Source organism: Mirounga angustirostris, unplaced genomic scaffold, assembly GCF_029215605.1.
Source record: "Mirounga angustirostris isolate CCGP_5_RB_7025 unplaced genomic scaffold, mMirAng1.0.hap1 SCAF_4, whole genome shotgun sequence".
Taxonomy (NCBI): Eukaryota; Metazoa; Chordata; class Mammalia; order Carnivora; family Phocidae; genus Mirounga; species Mirounga angustirostris.
Genome location: NW_026991712.1, coordinates 35,293,717 through 35,308,402, shown reverse-complemented (window position 1 = coordinate 35,308,402; position 14,686 = coordinate 35,293,717). Strand labels below are relative to the sequence as shown.

Sequence of the window (14,686 nt, the reverse complement as noted above, 5' to 3'; positions counted from 1 at the left end):
TCTGATTTTTAAAAGAATCTATAATAATTCAATAACATGAAATTCTGTCTCTCCTGGGTTCCTCTTTGCTGCCTGTCACCTGTTTGCAGAAGCAGTGATTACCCTCCAGAGTGATGCCTACCCCATGCCTCCTTCCCCTCTCTGTGCTGAACTGCAGGAAGGGCTTGGGCGATTGGTTAGTCCAGCCTTCTGCTCTGCCATATCAGCAGTGAATGTTCTTCCTGCATTTGGGGGTTCAGGGAGGAACTCTTAGACCGGAAGTTGTTGCAATTTTAGAAAGGGTCAAGGACACAGATAAGGCATATGTTTTTATCCCTGTTAACAAAGTTTTGTGCTGAGATTGGTTGGGGGGGCAGGGTTGAGACCTGGTCAGGATGGGGTGGGGAGCAGAGAGGCTATGAGATGTCAGGGATCATTTTCCTGTGTATCTCAGGTTCTGATTCCACTAAATACCCGACTTTCTACATAGCAAGCATTGCAAGATTAGGCAAGTGGACAAGGTGGACTTTTTAAATGTATGTCCCTCAGAGTCCAGAGTCCATGCTCTTAATCATCCCAAGAGAGGGAAATCTGCTTTTTTTTAATTTATTTTTTTTTAGACCAAAGCACACAATGATTTTCCTTCTCAAAGAAGTTTATGGAGTACAGGTCCAGAAAAAAAGAAAACAAATGATGAGCTCCATCTCCTTGAGCAAAGCAGTTCAATCGAGCTACCCTGCTTTTTCCACCCTCTGTCTCCTCTCTTTCCTGACCACCAGTGAAGATGGTCTCACTGGTCCAGTACTTCTAGCACACAGGTCTCACCCTGTCCTTGGCTTTGGTTGCCCTGGTGTATATTATCTATTGATATTATACATATTATTGATTAGAATGAATATGGGCGTGAGGACAGTTCAACTGGGTGTGCATGTGTGTGTTAGCCTAACATTAGTGATCTCATTTGCATAATTATTACCTCACTCTGTATTAATTAAAGATCAGTGCATGCTTTGTAATGTAACTTCTTCACCATAGTGGGATACATTTGTACTCCATGTTCCTCACTTCTCTAGCTCCTTTCTCTGGTATCCTGAATTTCATTTTCATACTCATTTACATTATTTTTGTACACTTTTATTTTACACTTTTTCTTCTGTTATGTGTTATTACACTGTTATGAACCATGAAGACTGTTCTTTTCCCTTTTTTACAATACCGGCAGGAAGCACAACATAAAAAATTTCCAAGCAAGCATGATGGTTATTATTAGAGAAAATGAGGGTTGCAGAAGGCACACATTGGCTGTTAGCTTTATGTCTGCAATGTGAGAAATCCAGTAAATGAAAGCCCACGTTTCCCACTCTATAAATTCGAAGCAAATATTTACACATAAGCAATACTCATTTTAGAGATAGATTCCTCTAACTTTGAGTCCCTTTGGATGCCTTAAATGAACTGGATTTACGAAAGAGATTTCCCGTAATTTTTGAAATTGTGAGGAAATTCAAGATGAGGGGATGCATGTTGATATTTCTTTCTGGGCCCTATTTCCCTTAATATTTGTGCCTTTTATTTATTGCCTTTGTGTCTGATTTTGCTCTGATCCCAAGGGGATATCATATGAAAACTGAGACCCAGTCTGAGCAATGGAAATACGGATGTGCTGTGAGATGAGTCAGCTGGTTGAGCCAGAAAATCAAAGTGGAGGTTGGAAGTAAAAAGTTACCTCCTGTATTTGTAAATCCATCCTTAAGAAAATGAAGTTCCTTTAATGTCCCAGCATGGCCCTGCAGCTGCCCTGGACTTAAGGACATTTGGTGTGGCCTGAGTCACAAATTCTTTCATGTTGTGAGACATAAATAGAGCTGTCATGTAGGGTGACTTTACTCTGTCCATATGAAGTCCAGGGTTCTTCCTTTTCTCTCTGGATGGGTCAACCCTTTCCCTTCCCATGCTGTCAAATGAAAAGCACTAACACTAGCACTAGCTAGTGATCACAACTAGTCTAGTGCTAGTCTAGTGGTCAGCAGGCGAAGCCTAGCTCTTTGCTCCATCAGCTGCTAATGGGTGGGGAAGACAGCCATTCTGTCCTTATCATCTCAATTTTAGTGGCTTAAAAGACAGGCTGGTAGAAACACCAGTGCTTTGATCACAGCCTATGTAAAAGTAGTAAGTTGGAGAAAATATAAGTGTTCTAACCATCATGTACATTGCATAGTATTCAGTTTCTTTTTTGTGGAAAATAAGGTTATGCTGATTGAAAGACTGGCTTGAAATTCACCAGATCATGGTAGATCCACTAAATGGTTCCAATTTTATTGTATCTCTCCCTCCTTCCTTCTCTTTCCCTTCCAATAATTCTATTTGGTGTAAAATATTTAATCAGTTTTTATTGGGCCACCTCACAGCACTTAGAAAATTACCGTCTTGATAGTCTTGAGAAATCTTGCTTTCCAGGGGGATGTTTCTAAATGGACTGTGTTCTCTTTCTGCCAAATTCCAGTGCTGGACACCAAGAGAGAAGACAAGATATGTAAATATTGATTTTCAGGATGAAAAAAGAAACCAAAAGAGTGGCCAAAGAAGACCATACTTCTGATGTCCTGTGGGTTCATGACCTAGTTCATGTCCCCAGCCCCCTGCCAGCAGTCTGGGAGCTCTCTTTCTGCTTATAAAACAGTCTAGGATGAAATCAGGTTGATAGATATTACTGATTAAGAAAAAGTTACATCCCAATTTTTTGTCTAAGTAGGACCCAATTTTAAACAAGTCATCTAATGGAAGATTAGAGAATATTATAAGGCATCTTTCATGGTCTTAAAAGTAAAACCAGGTTTGGGGGAGGCTCCTGGGAGGGGCCTTGAAAGGTCAAGATACACACTGTGAAGCAGGGCAAATGGCATTTTTATGTGTTTGCTGGGGCGTGGCGTGGGTGAAGGAAGTTTTAGAAGGGAAAGGTAAACATTTGCTGGAGTCTTTGGTATTGAACTTAAACAAAGCCATGCCTTTGTTCCAGTTTTATAAGGTAATGGATGGCAAGAAAACCTTAAAGCTAGACTTAATTCGTATATAGAAGGAATAATCAGTGGAAGGCATCTCACTGAAGATATCGACGGCCTGATCTTTGGTTAGGATGTGGTGTATCCATGGTTTCTGGACTGAACTCTGTTTAGGGCTCTGTAACTTCCATGCGTGAACTGTTGTATGTGCTCAGAGAATTAAGTTACAGATTTGGATATCATAGGCTGATGTGTGCGTGCATATGGGTGTATGCACACACCCACATGCACCACAGTTAATATTTGCTCAGTGATTACTATATACTAGGCATTCTGCCCACTGCTTTATATACATTATGCAGTATTCATATTTTAAGTGGATATCATTTTTCATTTAAATAATGAAGAATTTGAAGCCCAGAGAGGTTAGCTAGCTTAACTAAAGTTGCACAGCTAGAGCACAGCAGAGGCGGAACTCCCACCTTGGAGTTCTAAAACATGTGCTCTTTCAACACTGCCTTTTTGTATGGGAAGGATCTAGCAGTAATATATTCTATATCATTTCTGACAAAGGGCAGTCACTCCTTCGAAGCAGCTTGCCTGCTGCATATCATGTGCTGGTCCAGGCAGTGGACGTTCATGGACACACATAAGCCAGGCAGAGTGTCTGCTCTCAGAGAACATTTTGGCCAGGTTGAGAAGTAAGACGTAGCTGTTAATAATGTAATATGAGGAGAAGAGTGACAAAGACTCTAATGAAAATAGAGGTAAAGTGCCAGGAAAGTTCTGGAAAGGGAGAGAACTCTGTTTTTTATTTAAAAATGTCCCCAACTTTTACTTAAAAAATTACAAATGAAAAGTTGAAAAAATAATACAATTGATGCCACATACCCTTCACCAAGACTGATTCATTGTTAATATTTTGCCAGATTTCCTTTATCTTTTCTCTCTCTTACACACACATACACGGACACACACGCTTATACTTCACTTCTAAATATTCCAGCACTTAGAGATGTCCTTTCTGTGAGATCAGGGAAGATGTGGGGGAGAATTTGGCTTATGAACTATGTCTTAAGGGTCAGTTGTAATTTCAGCATGTGGAAGTTGGAAAGAAGAGCATGCCAGGTGGTAGAACAGGATGCTCGAAGATGCAGAGTGGGAAGCACAAGAAGAGCAGGAAATTGTGGAGCTTAGGAGAGAAGTTCAGAGTTGTTTGTAAAGAGAGGAGAATAGAAGTTATGAGAAAGGAGGAGGTTGCCATGGAGACAATTGGGCCATGGGCAAGAGAGGGTTAAGGATGGGACTTTAGACTCACCCCATTTAGGGATGTTGAAAGAGGGACCAGACAAGGAAGGGGTGGTCAGTAGGACGAGTACAGAAGAAGGAAGAGGTGGGGAGGTAGAGAGAGAAGGAAGAACTGGCCAATGAAGTCAGTGCTGTAGGCAGTGGTTTCTCAAACATGGTCCTCCACATGGGTCATCCAGCTCATCTGGGGAAGGAATTAGAAATGCAAATACTTGGATCTTTCACCTCAGACTTACTGAATTGGAAACTCTGGTGATAGGGCCCTACAATCCATATTTTAAGACCTCTTGGATACTAAATTCAAGAACCCCTCCTTAATAAATTTGCTGTAGAGAAGGCTGGCCTTGAAGCAAGCAATTTCAGTAAAATAGTGGGGAACAAAAGTCATACTAAAAAGTCAATGACATGGCCTATATACTGCCAATAATTTATGTGTGTACATGTGTACAAAATCCATGTTGAAAGACATGCATTGTGCCATTATAAGATGAAAAGACTGGAAACAACCCAATGTTAAAGAAATCATTATTCCATATTTCACGGCTCTTTAAAAAAGAAAAGAGCTATCTTCAAAATATATTTAGTAAAGCAAGATGCAGAACTGTATGTTTACTGTGGTACCATTTGTATGAAAAAGAATAATGATATGTATTGCATAGCATATTTCTAGAAGGATACACAAGAAACTGTGAAGGATCCTCAAGAAATTGTTGAGTTGTTTGGGGAGCTATGCAGGGTAGGGGGGTGCTTTTACAGTTTAACTCTTTTGTGCCTTTTGAATTTTGTGCGATAGTATTACAAACTCACTACAAGTTTTAAGTGTTAAACATGAACCGAAAAGGATCAAAAAAGCAGCAAATGATCAGCAAGTTGAGTGAGTGAATCTTTCAGCCTATGCTTACATTCTTCCTCTGACCAGGAACTCATTATTTATGAAATAGTCCAACCCCCTGTTATGCAAGGTTCGAATTCTTCCTTATCCTGAGGTGCTGTTTCCCAAGCTGTGTTCAGGTGACGGAGCAGAATGGCGGAATCCTGCCATCTGAAGAGCAATAAAGGTTCTGTCGGAGAGATTTCTCTCTTGCCCTCTCCCCATCAAAGCCTGTGACTCCAACCCTCCAAAAGTGTGCAGAGATCGATTTTCTGTTTCAAATCAATTCACTGCAATTAAAGTCTTTTTGCTCAAATTAATGTGAATCATAACTTAACCTGCCTTTGAATCATTTGGTGATAGTACCACAAAGTGCCCTGAGAGAGAATCCAGAGAGGAATGGGGGCTTGAACTGGGGAACTGGTGAGCCACAAAGAAGCAGCCTTGCAGGAGCAGTTGGGGAGGCAAAGTGGGTGGGGCTTTGTGGCTGTGCCCTGGGGGTGAGGACGGGCCCATGGTCAGAGAGTAGGAGCAATTGGGAGACCAGTTATCTGAAGATGGACACCATGTGATGAGGATGAACTCCCTTAGATTTTCAGAGCACTTTACAGTTTAAAACATCATCTCATTTTAAAGTGTCACACTACCAAGGTAGGGATTGTTGTACCTATTTAGAAATGAAGCCATGAGCCTCAGAAAGGTCAAATAATTAGTCCAAGGCCCCACTGCTGGGATCTGTACCAGCTACATAATTCTGAGTTTGTTTGTTTGTTTATTTGCTGTGCTTTCCTCTCATTTGACTTCCAGTTTCAGAGAAAGCTCTGTCTTTTTTCTTACAGAACTTCACTTTTGAGTTGGTCCTATTTAATCCTTGCTTCCGAGGCTTTTCAAGTCCCACACTCCATCTTTCTGCTGCCTCTTATATTCATCCTCTCTTATTGTGTGAACACCTCCTCCATCTTGGAAGAACACCTGTGTTTGGCCCTGCCATCTGCTACCTGCTACCCGTGTTCCTGTTCATGCCTCCTTCCTCCATCAGACTTCCCAGCTGAGATGCCTTCTCTCCATCTCCAAGTCCCGTCTCCCCCAGCAATTTAGCTTCCTGCCTTTCTCTCCATCAGTCTGGCCTCTCAGAGGGGTGCAGATCCTCCTTACTTCTTAACCTGGTGGCCTTTGCTCAGCGTCACTTTCCTTGTCCTCTTTGTATCTTGGATGTTGGATACTATGGCCAGAGTTCTATCTGTCCCGGCCCCGATAATACACACTTGACCTCATTACTTGATCACAATGACATAAACATCTTGGTTGGCCTCTTCCTTCACCAACCCCCTTCCTTCAGGCTCCTTCTTAACCTCCTCAACACAAACCCTCCTCTCCCATTAGGCCGGTTTCTTCACTCTTTTCAGAGTCAGCATCCATCTCTCTTCTAGCTCAAGATTTCTACATCAGATCTTCCCTGGCTGACTTTCTGATTTCTCAACTTTTCATCAAGTCTTATAGCATGTATAGTCTGGGATTGTCTGTTTAGTATCAAATGATATACATTCCACAATAGCAAAAACTGTTATGTCCCTCCTTGCCCTTGAGGATAGGGCTGTAGTCTACACTTCTGTATTTCCCATAGCATCTATAAATAGCATCCTCCATGGCATATATACATGTATATACATACACATATATATTCATACTGAATATATAGTTGGTGCTCAATTTACATGTGTTGATATACAAACAGGTAACAAATTTTGAGGATAAATCTGGTTAGAGTGGCTAACTCTGCTGTATTATCTTGATGACTTCAGCTACTCAAAGCAATCCCGCTTCCTAGAAGGTTTGGCTTTTGAAGGCAAGAGCATGAATAAAGAGGGAAATGTGTATTTAGAAAGGCAATTTTCTCTTAATTCATTGGACGAATATTTGTTGAGTGTCTATCATGGGATTGGCACTAGGAATAGAGTGACCTTGAGACAGACAAGGACCTTCTCTTATGAGCTTGTAGCCTCATGGAGCAGACAGATAACTAAGCATTAAACAGATAAACAATAAGATAAATCCAAACAATGTTAAGTACTCTGAAGAAAATGGAAAAGAGCAGTGTGATAGAGTTTGCTTCTGGTCATGGGCTGAGGTGGGAAGAGGAGGAGGAAGACAACTCTAGATGGGGTGGTCAGAGCCGGTATTTCTGAAGAGTTGACATTGGACTGCAACCTGAATGAGAAGAAGGAGTTGGCAGTGTGTGGGGCAATTGTGGGAACAGCACTGGAGATAGAGGGCACAGCAACTAGCAGAGGCTGTCACCTGGGAACAGACTTGGTATGTTCTCGAAATGGAAAGAGTCGAAGGCTAAAAGAATATGGAGAACTATGATAGACTATGTGAGTTAACCCAATGTGTATGTATGTATATACAGGTATACCCAGAGTATCTGTAGGAGAAAATAAAGAAATACATTGTCAGGTTTTAAATCATTCCCTAAAAATGCTATATAAATGGAGGTGTCAGTAAATCTAAGAGTTTCTTAGCTCTTCAACAAAATAGCAAGCTCTCTGAGGGTAGGGAGTCTATCTCATCATTCTTGTGTCCCATTGTGTAGCATAATGCCAGGCACAGACAGAAGATACTTGATAAATATTTGATAAATTAATGCATGAAGGCAATGAATGAATTCCCAAGGCTGAGATTTCACGTGTTCATATTGTCTACTTTTAGGCTATCTTTCTGTCTCAATTTGGTGTTGCATTTACAACCAAATACTATCATATAAAATGGAATAAAAATGCTGATATTTAAGAAAACCATCCATATGGTCTTTAATAATTCCAAGAGCCAAGAAGAAAACAGAGTGGGGAAATTGGCAAGAGCACACTTATGTATTTATATATTGTTTGTGTTTTAGATTGAAAATGCTGATTTCTTGGTGTAGGCTATGCTGCTGTAATTTGGAGGTTAATGCATGTGCAATTTCTCCGAAAAGAGCTCTTCAGAGTCTCAAAATAAGGAAATAAGTAGCTTTCTTTGTCTTTGATCAGAAGATTCTTGAAAATGCAAAATACAATTATTTAAAGAGGAAAAAATAAATGTTTTTCATCAAGTGAGGGACATTTGGATTTTGTAAATCCCAAATCATTTTGTAAATCAAAGATAAACCCATTTATTTTAAAGGCAAGCTCTTGGAAAAAGTCTTAGGAGTTAATAATCCAGTTAATGTAGTAATTCTAAAGCCCATTGATCTGTATTTATTTTAATAAATCTTACTATATGCATAGTGCACAACTGAGAATTATTATAACCTGGACAGAGTCACTTGTCTTATGTAGGAACTACAAAACGGAAATTGCAATTCATATGTAAAAAAAAGATTCTATTAAGAAATGTCAACCGTCGTGAGACTGCCTCTGTTTCTGGAAAGGTGTTGGTATACTTAGAAACAGTCTATCTGAATCAATTTTTGAGCCAATGACAAAATTTAAATACTGTCTATTATCTGCCTAGATACACCTGGTTTAATGAATATTTTTCCAAAGAATAAATTATGTAGTGTCAGAATTATAGGAAAATTAATAACAGATTTTGAAAACATTATATGAACATATGTAACATTCATAATTATTGGGTGACAGACCCAATTGTTCATGGCATTTATACGCGCCTTACATAATCAGGGCTCCTACGGAATTAAGAATTTACTGTGCTTGAAATTTGGATGAACATTTGGCGGGGGGGGGAAGCATACCTTTCCCCTAAGTTTCTGTAATACACATTTGCAAACAGTGCTTTGTAGATAAACTTCCAAGAAATTGGCTTTCACGTTTGCCTGCTGTGCATGGAACTGGGACATGGTTGGGTTTGCAAGATGAAACAAATGCTTATCAGTTCTCAAGCCAAGGTTTTAGTTAATGCCTTTCCATACCTTCCCAACCCCTCTACCCCCCAACTGCAGTTAAAGTTCAACCATTTAGGTTTTGAGTGCAGCACAGCGAGACTGTGATTGATACCATCAGGCACTGAAACTGTGCTTTGCTGTTGGTTTAGGCAGCCAGGCAAGAGGAGAGCAGTGCCAACTCTATTATAAAATCGCTGCCTGTGAGGGTAATTCTGGGAGCTGCTAACTTAATGTAGCAGAGAAGGCAGATTCTCGTGTTTACTTTCTATAGAATCAAGATGCCATGAGTCAAAGAGAGCCCATTGGACCTTCTACTAAGAATCTTCCTCTATTAAAAGAACCTAGTCTAAGTGTGTCCAGGTCGAATCTAGTATACTGTAGCTCATTTGACCTTTAAAGACCTTGCTATTGAGTGGCTGCCTGTTTCAGTTCCTCCGAAGAGGATTTAGTCTATTTCTTGTAGTCCGTAGCCGGTGGATCTGTCCTACTCAAGTGGCCCTTGTAAATATATACGTTCCATCAACCCAGCTCTCTTAGTTGTGATTGGAGCTGACAAAGGCCACAGTGAATATTGCATCCTGCCTGTCTGAGTGTGGTCCACTGTGTGTGAGGTATGGATAACTCACTGACCTGACTGTGAGTCCTAATACCTTAGGAAATAAGCCTGCACTGTTCTCTTCTGGCTTCTGTAGTGCTACGCAGGTGTTATGAGGGAGGGGAAAAAAACAGTCTGCATGGATTACAGTCACTACAGGAAGATTTCTCTATGAAATACATGGTCAAAAATATGGACAACTGCATAGCTCCCCAGAGTGATCACTGATTTGCTGACATAACGTTGTGTTTTATACATTCTAGCCAAGATAACCCCATTATCAGTAATAATAATAACAATAAAAGGAGTCAAGTGTTCCCAGGAAAGTTGCTTTTATTTGTTTGTTTGACCCAGAGATAGATCAGCATTTGATGAAGTTATTGTAATCTTTAGAGCACCATCATATTGCCTCTTTCTCCCCATGTAGCCTCTGACTTCTGTGATTATAGAACCATAACTAGTGCATCCAAGCTAGTACCTAGCACGATCTCAGGAACATAGTAGGTATTTAAAAATATTGGTGTTGTGCATGAATGTTCTCTGTAGTTAGGGCATCTCCAGGAGCAGCAGAACAGCATTTTCTGTCTACTTTTACCCTGAAAGTTCAGGAGGAGAAACAGGCATGGCATGCTCTTAGTGGTCTTTACCACTCAGCTCCTCTGAATCACTTGACATTTGCATTTTTAGTCATTCTTTTTCTCTGTCATTCCGAAATAATTCACAAGCATTTATGGAGTCCATTGTCTCATCACGGTGTCTGCGAGGGTTTTGTTTCACACGTCTTCCAGGTTTGATGCTGTGTTCTGTGTTCTCACTGCCTCTGTACACAGCTCTCTCTGGAGAGCCTCGACCACCCTGTGGTGGTTATTACTGGATTCTCATCTGTCTTCCTCTTGGACTGCCCACTCACTCCGTGAGGCAAGGGTCTGGCTTTCTTCTCTGTCCCCAGTGTATAGTTGTGTTTGACCCACGGTGGGCTTGTGTTGATGTTTATAGGATGAATGAATAAGCAAATGAATAGAAAGAAAGAATGAATGAAGTGAATGTATCCATTGTTAGATCATCTCTAGGCACTTGTTTTCAGATGGTGGCTGGCAAAGAGGGTCTGTGGCACATTGCACAAGGTTGTCGTAACTAGCATGTCACTAAGACCTTTCATCTTAGCCTTATTATTGATGTGGTGCTTTACTGAGGTGATTCTCATTATCCAGTAAGAGGTTCAAAAATAAAATTCAAAATGATCTTTATAGAAGATATAACACTAAAAATGAGATATCTGCTTGTATAAGTTATCAAAAGCCTACAGGCAATAGAGCTTGAAATGAATTAGATCAGTCCTGGTAGTAAAATCAAAGATTTGAATGGCCTTTAAAATGTAGCTCATGCCCGTAGCTCTTTGCTTTTGCAGGGCTGTTCTTTTTGATATTGCTGTGACATACAAGGTCAAGGATTGAAAGTGAATGAAAATTTCAGTGGGACCAAACTTGGGTCACATAGTGCATCAATGAAATGGTTTTTAGAATACATAACTGTACCGTTTAAGAACAATGAGTGATTTAAAGTTTTATGTTAAACAAAAATAATAAATGTGGTATAAATGAAAAAAAAAGCTTGGTTTTTCCCAGAGACCACTTCTAAATATTGATGTACTTACCACATAAATATAGGTAAATATAGGTGCTGCACCCATTCCTTTATTCCATGGTAAATCAACTGTAAATGATACACCCACAATGTAAAATAAGGATAAATTTAGTCGTTTATGCTCTTTTTATTCCTTCCAACATTTTATGACAAATTATTATTTTTAGTTCTTCTGTTGGTCAATGCTATAATCTTTAGTAATTTATTGGAGCTTCCATTTTTTTTTTTTTGTATTCATGTTATTTCTGTTGTATCTCTTGATGCCCCTTGTTTTAAGATGAGAATGCCAGTGAGTTTATGACATTTCCTCCCTCCTATTTTATGTCTTACCTTCACTAGCTCTTCTTTTACTTTTTCAGTAACCTGGAAGTATATTAGTATTTACATTCTGCCCTTCAGGGAAGGATTTTTAAAATGATTTAAAGAAAAAGTTGAAAACCAAAGCCAAGAAGTGACTTGTCTGAGGTCTCTTAGCTTGTTAATGTTAGAGCTAGAACTAAAGCTTAGGACTTTTAGGGGGCACCTGGCTGGCTCAGTTGGAGGAGCATGCCATTCTTGATCTCGGGATCATCAGTTCAAGCCCACATTGGGTGTAGAGATTACTAAAAATATTAAATAAACTTAAAAAAAATAAAAGTAAAAAATAAAACTTAGGGCCTTTGACTACCAATCTCTAGGGGGTTTTCTATGGATAAACTCACTAATTGATTCATTACATATTTATTGAATGCCTGCTCTCTGCCGCACACTACATTTGGTACCACTAATACAAAAACATAAGAAATGGTCTCAAATCTCAAAGTTAAGAGTCAGGTAGGAAAAACAGATATATAAACAAATCACTGTTTCAATGCAGTAGTGTGCAAGGGAAGATGCTATGTAGTTTTGTTTTTGTTTTTGTTTTAACCCCAGGTCAGAGATATGAGAGAGTGATATAGTTAGAAGTGACAGCTTTAATATGTTGCAGAGATAGTGTTTTACACATCTGATTTATGCATGTTTGAAAAATAAGTAAGACTTTGCTGATACACTTGAAGGAAAGTATTGATTGTCTATTTCAAGATTTAATGTGAAAACAATTTTTATATATTTAAATTATAAATTATGTATTACATCAAGTTTTATGTGCTCAGCATGTTCTTATTTCAGAGTACCCAAATATTCTTAAGTTGTCCTTAGAAGATTGTGTAGTATTTTGATTCCAAGTCTAAGGCTTATGCATTTTTTAACAGACCCTTTTTATGATGACTTGTGAACTTTTTCCTTTCTTTCTCCCATCCTCAGATTTTCATCACTGTGAATTGCCTGAGTACAGATTTCTCCTCCCAGAAAGGGGTGAAAGGACTTCCTTTGATGATTCAGATTGATACGTACAGTTATAATAATCGTAGCAATAAACCCATTCATAGAGCTTACTGCCAGATCAAGGTCTTCTGCGACAAAGTGAGTAAAGATCATAAAGGTATCTTTGTTATTAGATATTACTTTTAATGACATTTCCTCCTTATCACCTTCTCTTGTCTAGTGGTGTCAAATTAATCACCTTATAAGCACACTGGGAGTTGTAACCTTTCATTTTCAATTCCTATTAGATATCTAGGGAGTCATCAGTCAACTGTATTTTTTTTTTTTTTTAGTCAGTCATTTTACCACTAATTTAATGGCTGAGTGACATTGCACTGTGCTACTCACGTAGGTAAGTTTTTACTGGGTATAAGCCTGTCCCAGAGCATATCAGTATAACCTTTATTATTTTATGGGTTAAATGGGGTCGCATCCAGAGCTTTTTGGAATAGAAATGGCACCTATAAAATAAGTTCATTAGTAAACATGCACTCAGGAGGAGATACAGTTTTTTAATCTCTCTGAATCCCACCATAAGATGATAGAGCAAGTAGAATAGCAAAGCTTAAAATCCTGTGGTTATGTGACATGAGATCCTTACAAATCCCAAATATGAGTGGGAGTAAACAGCCAGTAGTTTTGAGACCTGTATGATACCAGCATCATGAGGGAAAGCAATGGGGCTACTTGATAACCGAAGGACAGGAAACCTAAAAAATTGCCCCAAGGTACTCACTAGAGAATGAAGTGTGCCATCTGAGGACAGCATGTGAAGCCAGGGTGGGAGGGTACAGATCCTCTAGATTCCAGTTTGCTATTGCTGGGAGATGCAAAGGGATGGAATATTGAAGTGTTTGGGGCTCTGAAAACTCTGGAAAGTTATAAATTAAAGTTCCCTTCTAGGGCAAAACTGGGCTCTAAGAAAAAGCTGTTGGGAGTAGAATCCAAGTTGAATTGGACTCCCTCCACTCCTCCAAAAAAAGGGGCAAAGGAAAGAGAAGTTCCCAATAAAAAGGACGAGGAGAAAGGATACACAGTAGACAGATCTCAGGAAATACAGACTATTTTTTTAATCACTTTGTGAGCACATCAGAAAAGAGAGCATGAGAACCGTGAAATCGGCAGAACTATCTTGGTCCACTCATTTCACTTAAAAACAACCATCAGAAAAGAAAAACAGTTGAATCCCATACAGTGTCTCATGAAAAAAGAGATTAAGAACAGCCTGAATTCCTTGGGGACAATGGGTACCTGCCCATGAAACAGATGATACCTGTAACCTATTATTCCAAAATGAGCTAAATGAAATTAAGAAAATCATAGAAGTCATGAAGATCAATATAAATATAATTTTTCACATGGAAAAATTCGTGAGTTGTTTTGAAAAGAATTATGATAGAATTCAAGAAAGAATTCAGAAATAAAAGATTAAAATATTTCAGAAGTAAAGACTACATTAGATGTAAAACAAGAATGAATAAATACACCAGGGAATGCCTTAAGAGAAATGATAAATCAGGAAAACTGAAAGTATAAACTATATATATAAATAAGTATATGTAGATTTAAACAGCCTACTACTTACTTGGGAAAATTAACCCAGGATAACCAATACTTGGTTGTTAACTTATGAAACTTTAAAAATATTCTTTGGGCATCTAAGTAAAATAGAATAGAATAGAATAGAATAGAATAGAATAGAATAGAATAGAACAGAAGAGAATAAAAAAACCACTTGTAAAGAAACTTTTATCATCAGACTTTCAACAGCACTCTCAGGGACAATTAGGTAGCCTCCCCAGTATGGGGGCCAGTTAAGTCAATAGACACAGCTGTTGTGTAAATGAGAAAACAGTGGGTCAGTTGCCAGAATCACACAGCAAAAAAGTAGGGGAGCTGGATGCAAATATACTATAGGGTTTGATTCCAAACCCATACTCCTTGAATTGATAAACAACTGTACACATAAAAAGCCAAAATGACAACTGATGATTCAAAACCTCAACAAAGAGCCAAGGTAGCCTTTAAAAACAAAAGAAAACATACAAAAATCAGTTAATCTC

General features: G+C 38.9%; 1 protein-coding gene across 1 annotated transcript in view; it reads left to right on the top strand.

The window, feature by feature from the left end:
• The window catches only part of GRHL2 (grainyhead like transcription factor 2), a 156,832-nt gene that overhangs the window by 101,824 nt on the left and 40,322 nt on the right, over window positions 1-14,686 (top strand). Inside the window, exon 9 of the mRNA XM_045899198.2 lies at window positions 12,564-12,722. Coding sequence (XP_045755154.1) covers window positions 12,564-12,722 — 159 coding nt within the window. The remainder of the gene's footprint in view (window positions 1-12,563; window positions 12,723-14,686) is intronic.